The sequence below is a fragment of the Pinus tabuliformis genome, chromosome 9, assembly GCF_031772625.1.
Source record: "Pinus tabuliformis cultivar Carrire ecotype Pingquan chromosome 9, CPIR1, whole genome shotgun sequence".
Lineage (NCBI taxonomy): Eukaryota > Viridiplantae > Streptophyta > Pinopsida > Pinales > Pinaceae > Pinus > Pinus tabuliformis.
This window is the reverse complement of record NC_142307.1, coordinates 519,159,317-519,174,667: the sequence shown is the minus strand read 5'-3', so window position 1 is coordinate 519,174,667 and position 15,351 is coordinate 519,159,317. Positions and strand designations below refer to the sequence as shown.

The 15,351-nt window shown below is 36.7% G+C and overlaps 1 protein-coding gene across 1 annotated transcript in view; it reads right to left on the bottom strand.

The window, feature by feature from the left end:
* LOC149149484 (uncharacterized) overlaps positions 1 to 4,074 on the bottom strand; it is a 39,891-nt gene extending 35,817 nt beyond the window's left edge. Inside the window, exon 1 of the mRNA XM_089442496.1 lies at positions 3,799 to 4,074. Coding sequence (XP_089298622.1) covers positions 3,799 to 4,074 — 276 coding nt within the window. The remainder of the gene's footprint in view (positions 1 to 3,798) is intronic.
* Between the last annotated feature and the right edge of the window lie 11,277 nt (positions 4,075 to 15,351).

Below are 15,351 nucleotides of genomic sequence, written 5' to 3'. Positions count from 1 at the left end.
AGACCTATTTTCGCTTCATCCAAGAGCTAGTCAATAATGGTGAACCCAATCTTCAGTTTTGCAATTCTAGAAATTAGTTGGCAGACATCTTTACAAAGCCAATGGAAAAAGAAAGTTTTGGGTTTCAAAGACAATTGTTTGTGATGAAAATTGTAATGAAGATGAGGTAATAATCAAGGGGGAGTTTTGAATGTGATTTTTGACTACATCTTCGAACCCTTAGGTAGTTTACTTAGTCTACCGTTTTGATATTGTACTAGGTAGTTTACTTAGTCTACCATTTTGATATTGTACCACGTTCAATGCACAACTAGTAATTTACGATAATGAGTTAGACCCTATCAAACAAGGTGTTATATTGGCTCAAACAAGTAGTTTTATGTATTCTCTATGCAACCAATTTTTTGTGTGGCATGCAAAATTGTATCTTAATGTGAGAAGAGCTCTCAAGCTCTATTGATTTTTCAATTTGGGTAACTTTGTGTTTTACTGTGTTTTTCGCTCTCAACCTCTATTGATTTTTCAATTTGGGTAACTTTTTGTTTTACTCGGTTTTTCCACTCTTCCTCTTAAATTCTCATAACAATATCATCCATCAATACATGACTTATGAATACAACATACCTAAAAATCATAACTCACTTCATACCACACTTGTTCGTATGACATGACTTACGAATACCACATACCAAAAAAACTTACGAATACCACATACCAAAAAATCATAACTCACTTCGTATCACGCTTGTTCATATGACATTTTTTTAATTAATCAAATTAGTTAAAAAGGAAAAAAGAGCATAACTACTTTGAAGATAAATATCAACATTTGATTTGTATATACAACTATGGATATTCTAGAATATTTGGTAGAAAATAAATCTCTACCATCCACTAATAATTATTGATAATTAAATTAAAATTCTAGAATTCCAAAATAGAAAGGTTTATTGTTGTAATATTTTTTAAGAATAAATCATCATCTTTTAAAATAAATTTACACATTAATTGACCATTTAACTTATATAACTATCCTAGTAAATAAAATTTATTTAACAACTAAATAAATTTAATTAAATTTTATTTTTAATTAATAATAATCATTTATATTTAATTATTTAAATAAAAAATAATATATATAAATTTATATTATCATTTCATTTTTTTTAGTAAATTATATTTAGTCTTTCCACTTTACTTAAGTTACATCTCAGTGAATGAGAATGGAATATTTGATATTATCATTAATATTTCATTTTTTTAATTTGCAAAAAATATATATTTTTTATTTTTTATTTTTATTGAATTATAATTTAATTAATTTAATAAAATATATTATTTTACTTTTGGATCTACGAAGTATTTAGAGTGATCAAATATTTTGAGATGCAAACATTTTTTAAAGCAAAAAGGATCAGATGCAATCATCTTTTAAAATGAAAAGAGATTTGACCTCTCTAGATGCAAACATATTTTAAGATAGATTTAGGTTGGTATAATATATATGTAGTTGATATTGGAATATTTTAATTATAATTCATGTTCTCCACATTAAAATGTTAAAACATACCACTCATATTTTTTTATTTATTTTTACATAAGGCATATATTTAGTTATTTTTATTATTAATATATCTTAAAATATTACATATCACATCCATATTAAGCATTGAACAAATTACAAATATCCCTTACACATTGAATTAAAAGGTAGCTATTAATGGTATAAGAATTCTTTCAATATTTCTCTCTCTCAAACTTTTCTTTGTAATTGATATTTTTAAATTCATGTATATCAACTTCATATTAGAAATAAAATAAGTTACACATCTCCCTAATTATGGAAAGTGAAAATGTAAGAAAAAAATTAATTTAAATCCATTTTATGATAGCAAATTATGTTATTTAATATGGACATTGAAATATTTTACTTATAGTTGAAAATAAAATATTTTTTGTTATTAATGTATTTTTAGGTTACTATAATATATATGTAGTTGATATTGGAATATTTTAGTTATAATTCACTTTCTACACATTAAAATGTTAATATATACTCTTTCATATTTTTTTAGTGTAGGCATACATTTAATTATTTTTATTATTAATATTTTCTAGAATATTACATATCAAACTTATATTAAGCATTGAATGAATTATATATCATGTAATATCAATAATAATATTCTATCTAAAAGGATATGTGGAACAAATGCAATTGGTGGATTACAACATCCACAACCCCACCCAACCAACCCCAATCACTCTTTCTATCCTACCTACCCTTCCTACTAAGGTGACTAATAGAAGGATTTTGATCCATGCTACTACTCGCCTACAAGAGCTACGAGAGACAGGTTGTGCCATCTTCATTTTAAGTAATGAATAAATTACATTTTTCCTCATATTAAAAGGTTTTTTTTTTTTTACTTGAAGTATTTTAATTATGGTCATATTAATTTCTTTTGTTATTACTATTTTTAATTTGTCAATTTAAAATATTATTTTACAATTTTTGAATGTAGTAATACTTGACAACCCTCCCACCATACTCGATTGGCTCTTGGTGCAATGACAACATCTCTCTTACACTAGGTTGTAGAACACCTCTCATAACATCTCTCCCATATTCCTCTGGGTGCAATGACAACATCTCTCCCATATTCCCATACTCATTGTAAAAGGCTTATTTAATTTCTTCTCATATATAATTGACATATGAATAATTATATTTTAAAATCAAAATAATTTAATAATAATATCAACTTTCACTCTTCTCACATATTGTTCATCTCTGCATATTTACCATACTGGGTTGAGCGCCTATCATAACAGCTCTCACTCTCCCATACTATATTATAAAACACCCCTGGTAAAATAACATCTCTTCTCTTCTATACTAAATTGTAAAAGCCTTATTTAATTTTTTCCCATTCATATAATTTACATTCTTTCACTCTTCATTTTTTTTCCATGCATATGATTTACATTCTTTCACTCTTATCATATAGCGTCAACTTTCATTCTTACCACATATCATATATATTACTGTTTAAAGTTAACTCTTATTCAAACCATAAAAAGATATAACTTTCACTTGGCATATATGACCGACTTAACTCTTACCATATATTTCGATCGTGAATCATAAGAATATACAACGTTCCCTTGCCAAACTTTAGCTATTCCCATATTTTGTTCACTATTACCATATATCTCGATCTTGAATTATTGAAAGATTATACTAATTCTTTAATTCCTTTTGTTTTCGAAATTTCATAGGGTTGAAAAAGACGGACTGTGACTAAGAGCGCTCAAAATATTTCCGTACGCTGAATAATAGAATCAAGCGACACACTCATATCCGATCTTCCTAAAATTTGGACCATAGATCTGGAACCATGAGTTTTCTGTCACACTCCAATCCAGAACAATGGCCAACGATAAACGTGGAACCATGAGCTTTGTGTCAACCATAAACCTGGAACCATGAGCTTTGTAGCACTCAGTCCAATTCAGAACAACGGTCTCCACTTGGACACATGCCGAACCCTACTGTGGTAGCGGATTAATATGAACCATGAGACCGAATAACCCCTCCCCATACAGAAGCGAATTATGAACATCAATGGGTCTGGAATATACAATTATACAAAACCGTTGGACAGTGAACAAACCCTCTCGGCAAAAAACGGCGCCGCGGGGTGTTGCCATCCATTCCTTGGAATCACAGCACTACCTACGCTTTCTTCTTCTTCTCCTGGGTTTTGTGTTTGAGTCTCTTCATTAAATAACAACCTGTTCAACATCTCCTCCTTCTGAAGGCGACAGCACGAGCGGAGACAACAAAGGAATTGGGCTCCTGCAACATAACCCCATCGATTCCGGCGACAGCCTTTTCAACTGCAGTTTAGCCGGCGCCCGCTTCTGCAATCGACGAAGAGGCCGCCGCTGGGTTTGAGAGACGCAGGGTCGAACCTCGGCCGCATCGTCGTCTTGTTTCTCCATCGATTCAAACGACCTTTCCTGCACAAATTGAAGTGCAGCAGCACCACCAGTTTGGCTTGCAGCCATTTCTCCTGACTTCCTAACGACAAAATAACCTTTGCCACCAGATCTGATTGCTGGCTGGAATTGATCCTGAAGTCGCAGATGGCTTTATATAAAGTGGGATGTTGTAATGGATTGCAAAATATAATTGGTATCGGAAGGAAGCGATCCACGTCGAAGAAGTTCGTTCTAAGACTGTTCGTGTTACGGTGGTCTCGCCCAGTGTTTGTGGATCTGGTCTCCACAAATCTGACACATGTGACTTGAACAGACGGTATGCATGTATTGACCGATCGATTTTGATATCATTCATCGTGGATTTTTTTCCCTGATCGATTTTGAAATAATTCGTTGTGATTTTTTACGCAAAATCGTATAATTGAAAGCGACGGTTAAAAACATTGAGGCAGATGTGTCTGGGGCATCATTGGATCGTCTTGTCCTTCAGCCACGTGCTTCGTGCCTCAACAATTTCATTTCTATAATTATTTATGTATATTTTTGGATAACATTTTTAAGAGATTTTTAAGAATCGTGAATTTGAATGGTCAAACAATTTCATTTCTATAATTATTTATGTATATTTGGATAACATTTTTAAGAGATTTTTAAGAATCTTGAATTTGAATTTGAATAGTTGAAGTTTTTTAAGATAGGCAATTTATTTATGTATTTAAAAATATATTTTAAATAATAAAAAGTTATAAGCTTATTTAAAATTGTATGGTTGGTAAAAAACAAATAATATTTATTAAATTATGTTAATTTATGAAAAATCTAATTTTAATGACGTGATTAATTCGAAAGACTGTTTTATACATTATGGATCACAAAAGTCTTAGATCTAAAGATATGTTAATTCATGTTAAATGTTTTATATATAATTATATTATTTACTTTTAAACACATACTAATTTATGTAATAAATTTGTTGACATTTCAAAACTTAATTTCAACTCCAAGAGTTTTCAAATCTTAAATCCAATCTTTGTTAAACAACCAAGTGCTCTAATTAAGCATTGAGCTAAGAGGTGTGAACTTTTGGAAACTTTTTTCTTGATCATAGTGTACTAGAGTATGTAACACTCCTTCCCACCTCCTTGTCCTTTCTTGGATTGTCGAAGATATTCTCTGTCTACTTTTATCTAATCTCCAAGTTCTAATACGAAGATGGGGTTGCAAAATATTCCTTTTTTGAAGTCTTCAAATATCAAAACAAATGCCACCATCACATTCTGCTCGTCAAGATCTTTCCGGTGCTATAAATTTTTCCTCAATCAAACTCTTATATTGAAAGTTATGCCCTTCTAAATTTTAGTCATTCACACTAGGCCATATCAGCATGGTGTTACCACGTGGCCTCTGTCTAACCCATGTGACATTGCCACGTCAATGTAGCATAGGTCCATATCATCAGGGTGCTACCACATGGCATCCACATGTGGCCCATATGGCGCTGCCACATAAACACAATGGGGATCCGCATCATCAATGGGTTCCTGTGTGGCATCCAAGTGGTCCCTATAAGGTCCCCATGGCACCACCACATCAACTCAGGAACGAGGCCCACTAGGTCCTACCATCATGTTTTGCAACATTTCGCCATTATATCTAGCTCACACCTAATCCAATGTTATCATAAAGTTTCACCCTCCACTACCCCTAGAACCCCAAATATTTGGATTCAATGCTTGTTTGAGGGCAATCTAACCCAGCGCCCATCTAAGCCTTCACAAGGGTGCAAACCCTTGTCAACCCTGGATCCTTGAATCATCGGATCCAACCATACTCATCTGAGCCTCCACGGGGGTGTGCACCCTTTGCCACCTTTGGATCTTGGATCCCCGAATCCATTCGCATGTAAATGTAAATGTCATCTGATAATGACCACATTTGGGCCTTCCTGTATGCTGATAGTCCTTGCCACCACCGAATCATGAATGCCAAGATCCACTCTTTCTCAATGGTAAATCCAATCCCAAGCAAATATGGGCCTTCTTGTATGGTGATGATCATTGTAACCACCAGATCTCAAAAGCCCAAATTCGATCACATGTAAAGGTCATTTTGTCCCAACCACATCCATCTTTATCCAATGTCTCATTTTCATGAAATTCCATTTGATTAATAGAATCAACTTCATATTCTCCAATAGGAAGGGAGGAAGGATCATTAGGAATAATACCTTATATCAAGTGAATGTGTTTGTAACTTCCCCAATCCGGAGAGGAATCTAATTGTACATGTTCCGAATTGTATTTCCTCACGTCAGTGTGTTGAACTTACGATCGTCAGGTAGCCCCATACCGATGAGGGCAAGCCAATGATAAGTGCCTCATTGATTAACAACCCAAACACTTAAAGGGCATCCCCTAAAAATTGATCCTCTGCCGAAATGTATTAGAGCTCCAAAACAAGTCAATCTTCGTTGGGAGACCTCCAATTAATTCCACCTCAACTAACACCCAAGCAATCCTTTTATCCTAAGAGCACCCAAAATCCCTTCCTCCAGATATAAGAACTTTCCCATAGATTTCACGATCACCATTATAACTTTTCTAGACCACACCACCAAGGGAAGACTGAGGACTTTAAAAAAAAAGAAAAAAAGGGTTGAACTTTCTGTACCATCACTAAAGAGATAGGAAGCCCTAACCCCTAACCCAAGGAATATAAGCAGTTTTCTCCATGTCCTTGGAGTGTAGAAAATGAATACAAAGCCATCTTTTGAAAAGAAAATTGACTTTTTACCTGTAATTTATGATGGGAAAGCAACATTTATCCACCCAATCCTTCATATGAGCTCCAAAATCCTACGGTAAACTGACTTAGCTTTATATATATATATATATATATATATATATATAGAGAGAGAGAGAGAGAGAGAGAGAGAGAGAGAGAGTTATCCGTGTTATTTAAGGAAAATCATGCCATTAGGAATTACAGGTTGGTGCCCTATAACGAGGCATGATTTTTCTCATATTACATGTATCTAGGTCTTAGGCTATTAACATGTTTGCTTACATCTAAGAAAGATAAACTCTTAGCCAAGTAGAAGCAATCCTATACTATACTCCAAACCCCCATATATACATACATAGATATATATATATATATAAATAAATAAATAAATATATATATATATATATATATATATTATATTTAATTCATTTAATCACCATATATATAGATTTTATATGTTTTAATAATTCATTTATACTTTTTATTTTTTTATTATTTATTATTATTTTTATTTTTATATTAAATTGTGTGTGTATGTGTGTGTTGTGTTTTTTTATTATTATTCATGAAGTAATATATATTTTTGAGTCTTAGTCTAAATGGGTCAAACTAGTCTAGTGGCAAAACCATAAAATCTTAAGTTTGATAGTCAAAACGGAAACTAAAAAACCATACTATTCAACTAAGTAGTAAATAGAAAACCAGGAAAATACACCAGAAAATTAGTAACAAGTCAAGGAGAAAGGGATGAGTCGGAGGGCTCCATCTCAATTGGCTATCTTCCATGTGGTTGATGTTGATAAAACATCATAGACAAATAAAAAATGATAAACATACAAATAAATAAAAATCATGAAAAATTCATAAGAGATCAATTTTTAATAGTTCACCCAATATGGACTACGTCTAAGCAATGACATGCCTTTTATTATATCATTGGGAAACTATTTTACATTTTGTTCTCCCTTCTTTTACCAGATCTCTTTTTTTTTTGCTAAAGCAAGAGACAGTCCTTCAATTATCTTAGGAAAAGAATGATTTACACAGGTTACATCAAAAGCACAAAGGCGCAGACTCCCACAAAGGGAGAGAGAAAATACTCAAAGTACCCAAACAACCCTCCAAAAAACAAATAGAAAAAATGACAAGACATCCTTGGAATCGAAAGCGGGCAAGTGGAATCAAAGTCCGCTTCCCGAACCCACCATTGATTTGACTCCTAACAAACCGACAGTCAAAAATCAACCCGCGCGAAGGCGAAGCTACACGATCAATGCTAACCGTCGATCTCTTCATTTTGATCCAATGACTAGTGTCCATATCACGCGGCTTAAAAGCCCGCTATTTACCACGCGATGAAGGTGGTTTGCTTTTTCGTTCCTCTGTCACGTGGTGCTCCCTGAGTGGAATCGCTGGCTTTTCATAAAAACCGCCTTTGGTTTGGATGGCGCCCGATGAAGGTGGTAAACCATTAGTGGTTTTATCCTTACAGGCCCACCAACTAGCATGCCAAATGTTGGTCGTTGATCTTCCTCCTCCAGATCTGATGGCCACAGAACCAATCGGACCGCACATCTGCTCGCTGCTTACCCAGCGATGAAGGCGGTTATCCCTATTCATCCCCTTCCTCGCACCACTAGCTAAATGACATCTCTTGTCATCTGAGGACATCTCAAGCAGTGTTTGCCCCTGGTAATTTCTTCCTATGGCCTTCCCCACATTGCACAAGGAATACATATCCGAAAGGGTGGCCTCCTGCCTAGAATGCATTATGAGTGGAGTTTGCGTACATGTAATCCCTTCTCCTGTTCATAGAAATCTATTGTCTAGATTGCTACCTTTGTTTCTAGAAGCACCCTCAGAGAACCATCTGTGTCTTTCCTCTGATAAACTGCCTGAGGTGAACTTATTCATCGTTGACATGAAGTAAGATTCTGATATTACTGTCTGTCACTGAGGGCCTGGGAAGAGCATTCCTCCTTCATCCTGCCATCCGTTATCTCCTCCCACCTGCATCATAAGTCGATATGCTTGTTTCGAACTCCCTCATTGGCAAGCCAGTCTACCACTTTGTTGGCTTCCCTGCGAACATGCACCAACCTAGGAGTTCTCAGAACTCTTAGATGTGATTAGATTCTTTGGTAGACTTGTAGAAACCACCAATGACCTGAGATTTTCTCAAGTGCAGCACCAGCGTTGATCCTCTTCACCAAATTAATGACTAATTCTGAGTCGGCCTCTATGATGACATTGTGAATGTTGTACTTGAGCACTATTTCCAAGCCCAATTCCATCGCCATGAGCTCAGCCATATTGTTGGTTGCTTTTCCTAGATAACTATGGAAGATGACCTACATATTTCCTTCCTCATCCCTCATGACCCCTCCATAACCTGCTTCTCCCGGATTTCCTTTTGAAGCCCCATCGATGTTAAATTTTAAAAAACCATGAGGAGGGGTTTGCTAGAAAGCCTTATATGCTGAGTTCTTCTTTTTGATCTGCTTAGAACACTGAGGGAGATGAACCTTTGTCCAATGGGTTTTACGGTATCAACACCTCCCAGGGTATGAGCAATCTCTTTGAGTTGCTTAAGGATTAGCTTTAGGATGCTGCTCACCAAGCTCACCTTGTCCTTGAAAATCCTGTTGTTATGCTCCTTCCAAACATTCCAGATTAAGAACCCTGGGGTTAGCTCCCAGGTGAAGGTTGTTGTCTCATTATCCGAAAAAAAATTCCGTCAGTTTTTCATTGTAGCAATGATGTCATTTACCTGTTTTTCTGTCTACTCGAAGACATCTCCAACCTAGTTCCAAAGTATTGTAGTGAAAGAGCATCTATTCAATATATGATTAGTGGTTTCTTCCTGTTGCCCACATAGGTGACATCTTGAGGGACCAACAAAGCCTCTTTTTCTTAGGTTATCCATGTCAGAATCTTTCCCTATTGAACCAACCACTTGAACAGTTTGACTTTCATCCAATGAGGATTATCCTAGAGTTCTTTCCACATCTTATCAGTGTTTGAAAAGTTAAGCCCTGTGTCTATCCTTTTGGCCTCCTTAAGGGTGAAGAGACCAGCCTTGTTCTTTCCCTATCTTAGTTGGTCTTCTAAGGTTGAGGTTAAGATTTGCCTCTTTTCCAAAAGATAGCTTGAGTATGCATCATGCCCCTTTCACTATAATCTACAAGTTTCCAAATTATCCATTTCCCATTGTTTCTTGTTTGATCCCAATAGTCACTTACTCTTCTTCATCCTTTGTTGATGGTGTCTGTACGAATGTCTGCTAATTCTTCACTACAAAGATTGTCCTCCTGCTACCAATTATCCTCCCAGAACCAAGCTAGTTTTCCATTTTTGATCTCCCATCTCCCAGAAACTATGATTTTGGACTAGGGCCCTATTCTCCCAAGCCCTATTCCAAATTGATGATCCTTTTACTTGTCCTGTCATTCTTATGAGGTTCTTTTCCTACCAATCTCTTGCATACTTTTGCTTCCAAAGCTTTGCCCAAGGGGCTTGAATTTCCTTTATCCATCTCCACTAGATTTTGGCTCCCAGAACTCTGTTAAGTACTCTTGGGTCATGGAGAGATAAGCCACCATGGGCTTTAGGTTTTCATACCCTGTCCCATGCCACTAGGGCCCATTTCTTCTTTTATTCACCTTTCCCCAAGAGAAAGTCTCTTTGAATGTTTCTTATATTGGTAATTACACCATTTGGTGTCGAAATGCCTGATAGCATATAGATATGGATACTTTGGAGGATAACCTTAGTTAGGATCAGTCTCCCTGCGAGATTTAAAGCTCTATTTGTCCATTTGCTAATCTTATCTTTTAGCTTATTTAGAACAGGCTCCCAGATTTCCTTGTGTAATGGTTTGTCAGTGAGGGGAACTCCCAGGCACTTTGCTGGCAAAGACTCTCTTTGAAAGCCCAAAATTCTGGACAGATTTCTTTGAATCGAAATATCCGTATTGAAAAAGAAAATCTTTGATTTAGTAAGACTTACCTCTATGCTTGCTGCCATGGCAAAGTCCCTTAGAATCTGCTTAGATGCTTTGGCTTCCTTGACTGTGGGTGTGCCTTGCAGCATAGTATCATTCACAAATTGTTGATGTGTCACTGTGTCCCCATCTTGAGTGAGTCTCAAAACCTAAATTCTCCCTTCCTCCTTAGCAGCCTTGATTGTTCTCCCTAACCCTTCCATCATTAGAATGAAAAGGAAAGGAGAAAGAGGATCAACTTGCCTGAGACCTCTAGTAGGCTTGAAGGTTTTGGAGGGAGAGCCATTAAGAAGAATTGAACAGCTGGCAGAGGTAACTAGCGCCATGACCCACTTAATCCAAATTTAATCAAAGCCATAGGCTTTTAGAACTGCGCTTATGTATGACCAACTAAGTTTGTCATAGGCCTTAGCTATGTCCAGCTGAATTATCATCCTTGCTTGTTCATTAGTACTGAGTGAGTGAACCACTTCATGTGCTTGAATTATGTTATTAAGAATTTGTCTTCCTTCCACATAGCCCATTTGCTCCTCTGACACTAGGGTAGGGAGGAGTGGTTTGAGATGATTGGCAATTACTTTGGATATTATTTTGTATACCACATTGCATAATGCTACAGGTCTAAATCTGTCTGGATAGGTAGCCTTTTCCTGTTTTGGGATTAAGGCTATGAAGGATTCATTGAGCACCCTCAAGACTGTCTTAAATCTTTGAGAGTCTTCCACTACCTCTAGAATATCATGTTTTATTATCCTCCAACATGTTTTGAAAAAGTCCACATTGAAGCCATCCGGGCCTGGTGCTTTCCCATTCTGCATCTCTGTAATGACTTCCTCAATCTCTTCCTCTGTTACTGGTATGTTGATATTGTGATTGTCTTCTCTAGAAACCAATTTTGGAATGTATTGAGTAAATATTTGTAAACTGATATCTATCTTCTGAGGTTTCCTGAAAAATTATCTGAAAAATGATGGACGAGAATCTCTTCCATCTCCTCATGAGTGTTTCTTTCTATACCATGCTGATCTGTAAGTTTCACAATTCTGTTGTTGTTTCTGTGAGCTATGGTGGATTTGTGAAAGAATTTGGTGTTTCTTTCCCCTTCCTTAATCCATTGTCCTCTGGATTTCTATCTCCAGAATATTTCCTCTTGTAGACATCTGTTTTCCCATTCATGTTGAAGTGACTCTGCCATCTCTTTCCTTTCATCTGTAAAGCCTTTTGTGATAAGAATTTGGTTTATTTCCTTAAGTTTCTTTTCCACGTTTCCTTTAGCTTTGAAGATATTGTCAAATTCCTTTTTGTTCCACTCTTTGAGTATGCCTTTAATGTGTTTGAGCCTGTTGTGTAGAAGGAACATCTTTGTACCTTGAAGGTGTAGCTCTTCCTTCCACCATTTTTCAATGTTTGTGAGGAAATCTGAATGTGTGAGCCAAGCGTTCTCAAGCCTGAAGGGGGAGTTCCTCGGTTTACCAAAAAGAGAAGCTTCCAATTGAATAGGCCAGTGATCTGAACCTCCAAAAGGTAGGATGAGCACATTCAGGCTTCCATGAGAAAAAGTTCCTAATTTTGAGGCTACTTGGGTAGGGCCACCTCTTTTGTTATTCCAAGTGAAGATTCTGTTGCTGGTTTCCATATCAACCAATTTCATATTGGTGATGAAGTTCTGGAAGGCAACTGAATCCTTTCCAAGTGTTCTAGTTCCTCCTTTCTTCTCCATGAGTGATTTAGTCATGTTAAAATCCCCTCCTAGAATCCAGGGTAGAGCTGGGTATCTCTTCTTCATATCCTCCAGTTTTGTGAGTAGTCGAAGTTTTTCCTCCATTGGCTGAGGACCATAGACATTTGTGATCATGTAACACTGCCTATCACCCACCGGTTGGAAAATCAAAGAGAGGTGATGTCTGGATGCCTTCGCATCACTCACACCAAATTTCTATGGATCCCATATCGTGAGAATGCCACCAATAGATTTTTTTGCCTTAACTTCAAGGTATTCATATCTATTTAACTATCTACTATGTTTTTCTCTGATCTTCTCCATTGAGCATTTTGTTTCCTGTATGAATACTATGTCAGGTTTTTCCTCTTTGATCCTGTTACCTAGATTCCTCTGTTTTCTTCTACTCCCTAGTCCTCTAATGTTCCAGCTTGTGATCTTCATTGAGGTGGAGTTTTAAAGGAGTAATTGGGCAGGTCTTTCATCCTTCCTGATTCAATAATGAGTTTTCCCCACTCCAGCCATAGTTCTTTCTGTCTTTTTTCCCCTCCTTTTGCTTGGGTTTTTTGTTAAATTGCCTGTTATTAATCCTATTGAAGAAGTCCCTTTAGTATCCTGGTCATCATGTCCTCTTTTGACTCCTGCAGCTATTTGATGTGACTTGTAAAGGAATATCTGTTGTACCTTGTCAACATCCTCCTGAGGCATGGAGTTTATTCCCAGGTTTCCTCCTTGTTCTAGAAACTTTTCTAGCTCTAGGTTCTCCCTTTCCAGTATCTCCTGTAAGTCTTGGTCCTCTGTGCCACTTTCACTTTGAGTCATTTCCTAGTATTTTTCTATTCCATGATACTCAAAGGGTCCTTTGCTTGATCATTATGTTCCTATGTGAACTCCATGCTAGTCTCTTTTTCTTTCCCCCTTGTTGTTTGATTTTCTGTTCTCTTTTGATCACCTCCCTCGACATCTTCTTCTTCTAAGATCTCAAAATTGTTGTGACTTCCTATTTTGTTATCCTTCTCAGTAGGGTTCTTTTGTGTCTTCCTTCCCCCTCCTTTTCCTTTTCCTCCTACTTTGGTGAAACCTATCTGATCTCTCCCTTTGTTGGTGTTTAGGTGTTCTTCCCTTCTCTTAAGAGGACAATCTCTAGATAGATGCCCATGCTCATGAAATTTGTGACATCTAAACGAGATATGTTCATAGTCAACTGTTTGAACCCATTCCTCGTCATAGACTTCTAGAATGACCTCATCTGGAAGGGCTCCTGATAGGTCCATCTCCACACATATACGAGCATAGGAGGTATATTTTCCTCGTAGAGTTGCCTCTGAAATCTTTAAGAAATGACCTAATTTATTGCCTATAGCTTTTAAAGACTCTGACATCCAGTAATCTAAAGGTAAGGAGTAGAGTCTAATCCATACCAGAACCGAAGTGAAGGTTTCACGTTCTGGCACAAAGTTCATCATCCATGGCCGCATATAGAGACCGACAGCTGCAAAGAAGTATGGTCCTCCTTCAAAAATCTTGTCTCTGTCCTCCATGTTCGTGAATACCACTGTAAAAAAAACCTTTGGATCCAAGATGTATTTTTAACTCCCCCTTTGGTTTCTAGTTGTATTTTATCCAGGTGTACAACGCTTTCTCCGACAGCCAGACTCCCATAAATTTACATATAATGGCATAGTTTTCCATGTGATCCATGTGCTCTTGTAGAGCTGGATCATTCAAAATAACACGCGGTTTGGTAATGGTCTTGGGCTCACAGGGTCCCATCTTGTTTCTGTTCTCTGTTCCCTGACCTCTGTCTTCCACTATCTTCTCCTGTCGGTCTTCTCCGTGGGTCCCTTGTTCTGCATTGGTTTTGCTGCCTTCCGCCTTCTGAGTTTCAGTGTTTTTTTGTCTTGACCTCCAAGGGTTGTGGAGTCTGATTTTTATTCCCGGCTCTTCCTCTGTTTGAAACCACATTATTATAGGAGGGAGTGGAGCTCCCTCCTCCCTGTGCCTCCATGGGTGCCTGTTACCCTCTGTCGCTCTCTACGTTGAACCCTAAACCTTGATCGCCAGTCTGCCTCGCCTTGATTCCACCGGGTGGGTAACTTATCTTCTCCTCTTTTACCAAATCTCATAAATGGCCAAAATTAAATTAAAAATGGATTGATCATGCCTTTAAATAAGCTACATTACATTCGAATACCATGGGCCACCAAAACCTCGAGTTGTAAGCCAAGAACAATAAATTGACTCTATGACTAAGTCAAGTTTACCTTAACTAGATTAACATTTCCCCATTTAAACTTTACTTGGGGAGATTAACCTGATCCTAATTATCGTTGAAGTCCATATACAAAAGTTATCATCCAACATAGTACATTGGTAACTAGCCACTATATCCACCAATTTTCTTGGATACTTTTTCTACATGGTTCATCAACCATCTCACACCCTAATATCCCACATTCCCCCCTCAAGCTAACATACAAGTACACTTTCCACACTTGTACCTATTTTAGTGGTCCATTCCACAACTTGATCATATGTAACTCCATGCACCAACACATTACAACATGTATCCATGAATAATAGGTCTTACAACAAACTAACCTCAAGGTAGAATACCAATACACTTCAACACCCTTGTACCTATTCAAGTGGTTTATTCAATAACTTAATCCTCTATCATATCTATTCATGAAGGATAACATCATGTGCTATTGCACCACAACATGTATGCTTGAATAATAGATATTACAACAACTTGGGGAAATGAAACCCACCTATGGCTAGGATTTACAACTTGGACCAAACACTTTAGGGTGTTCAAACACCATTACGACTC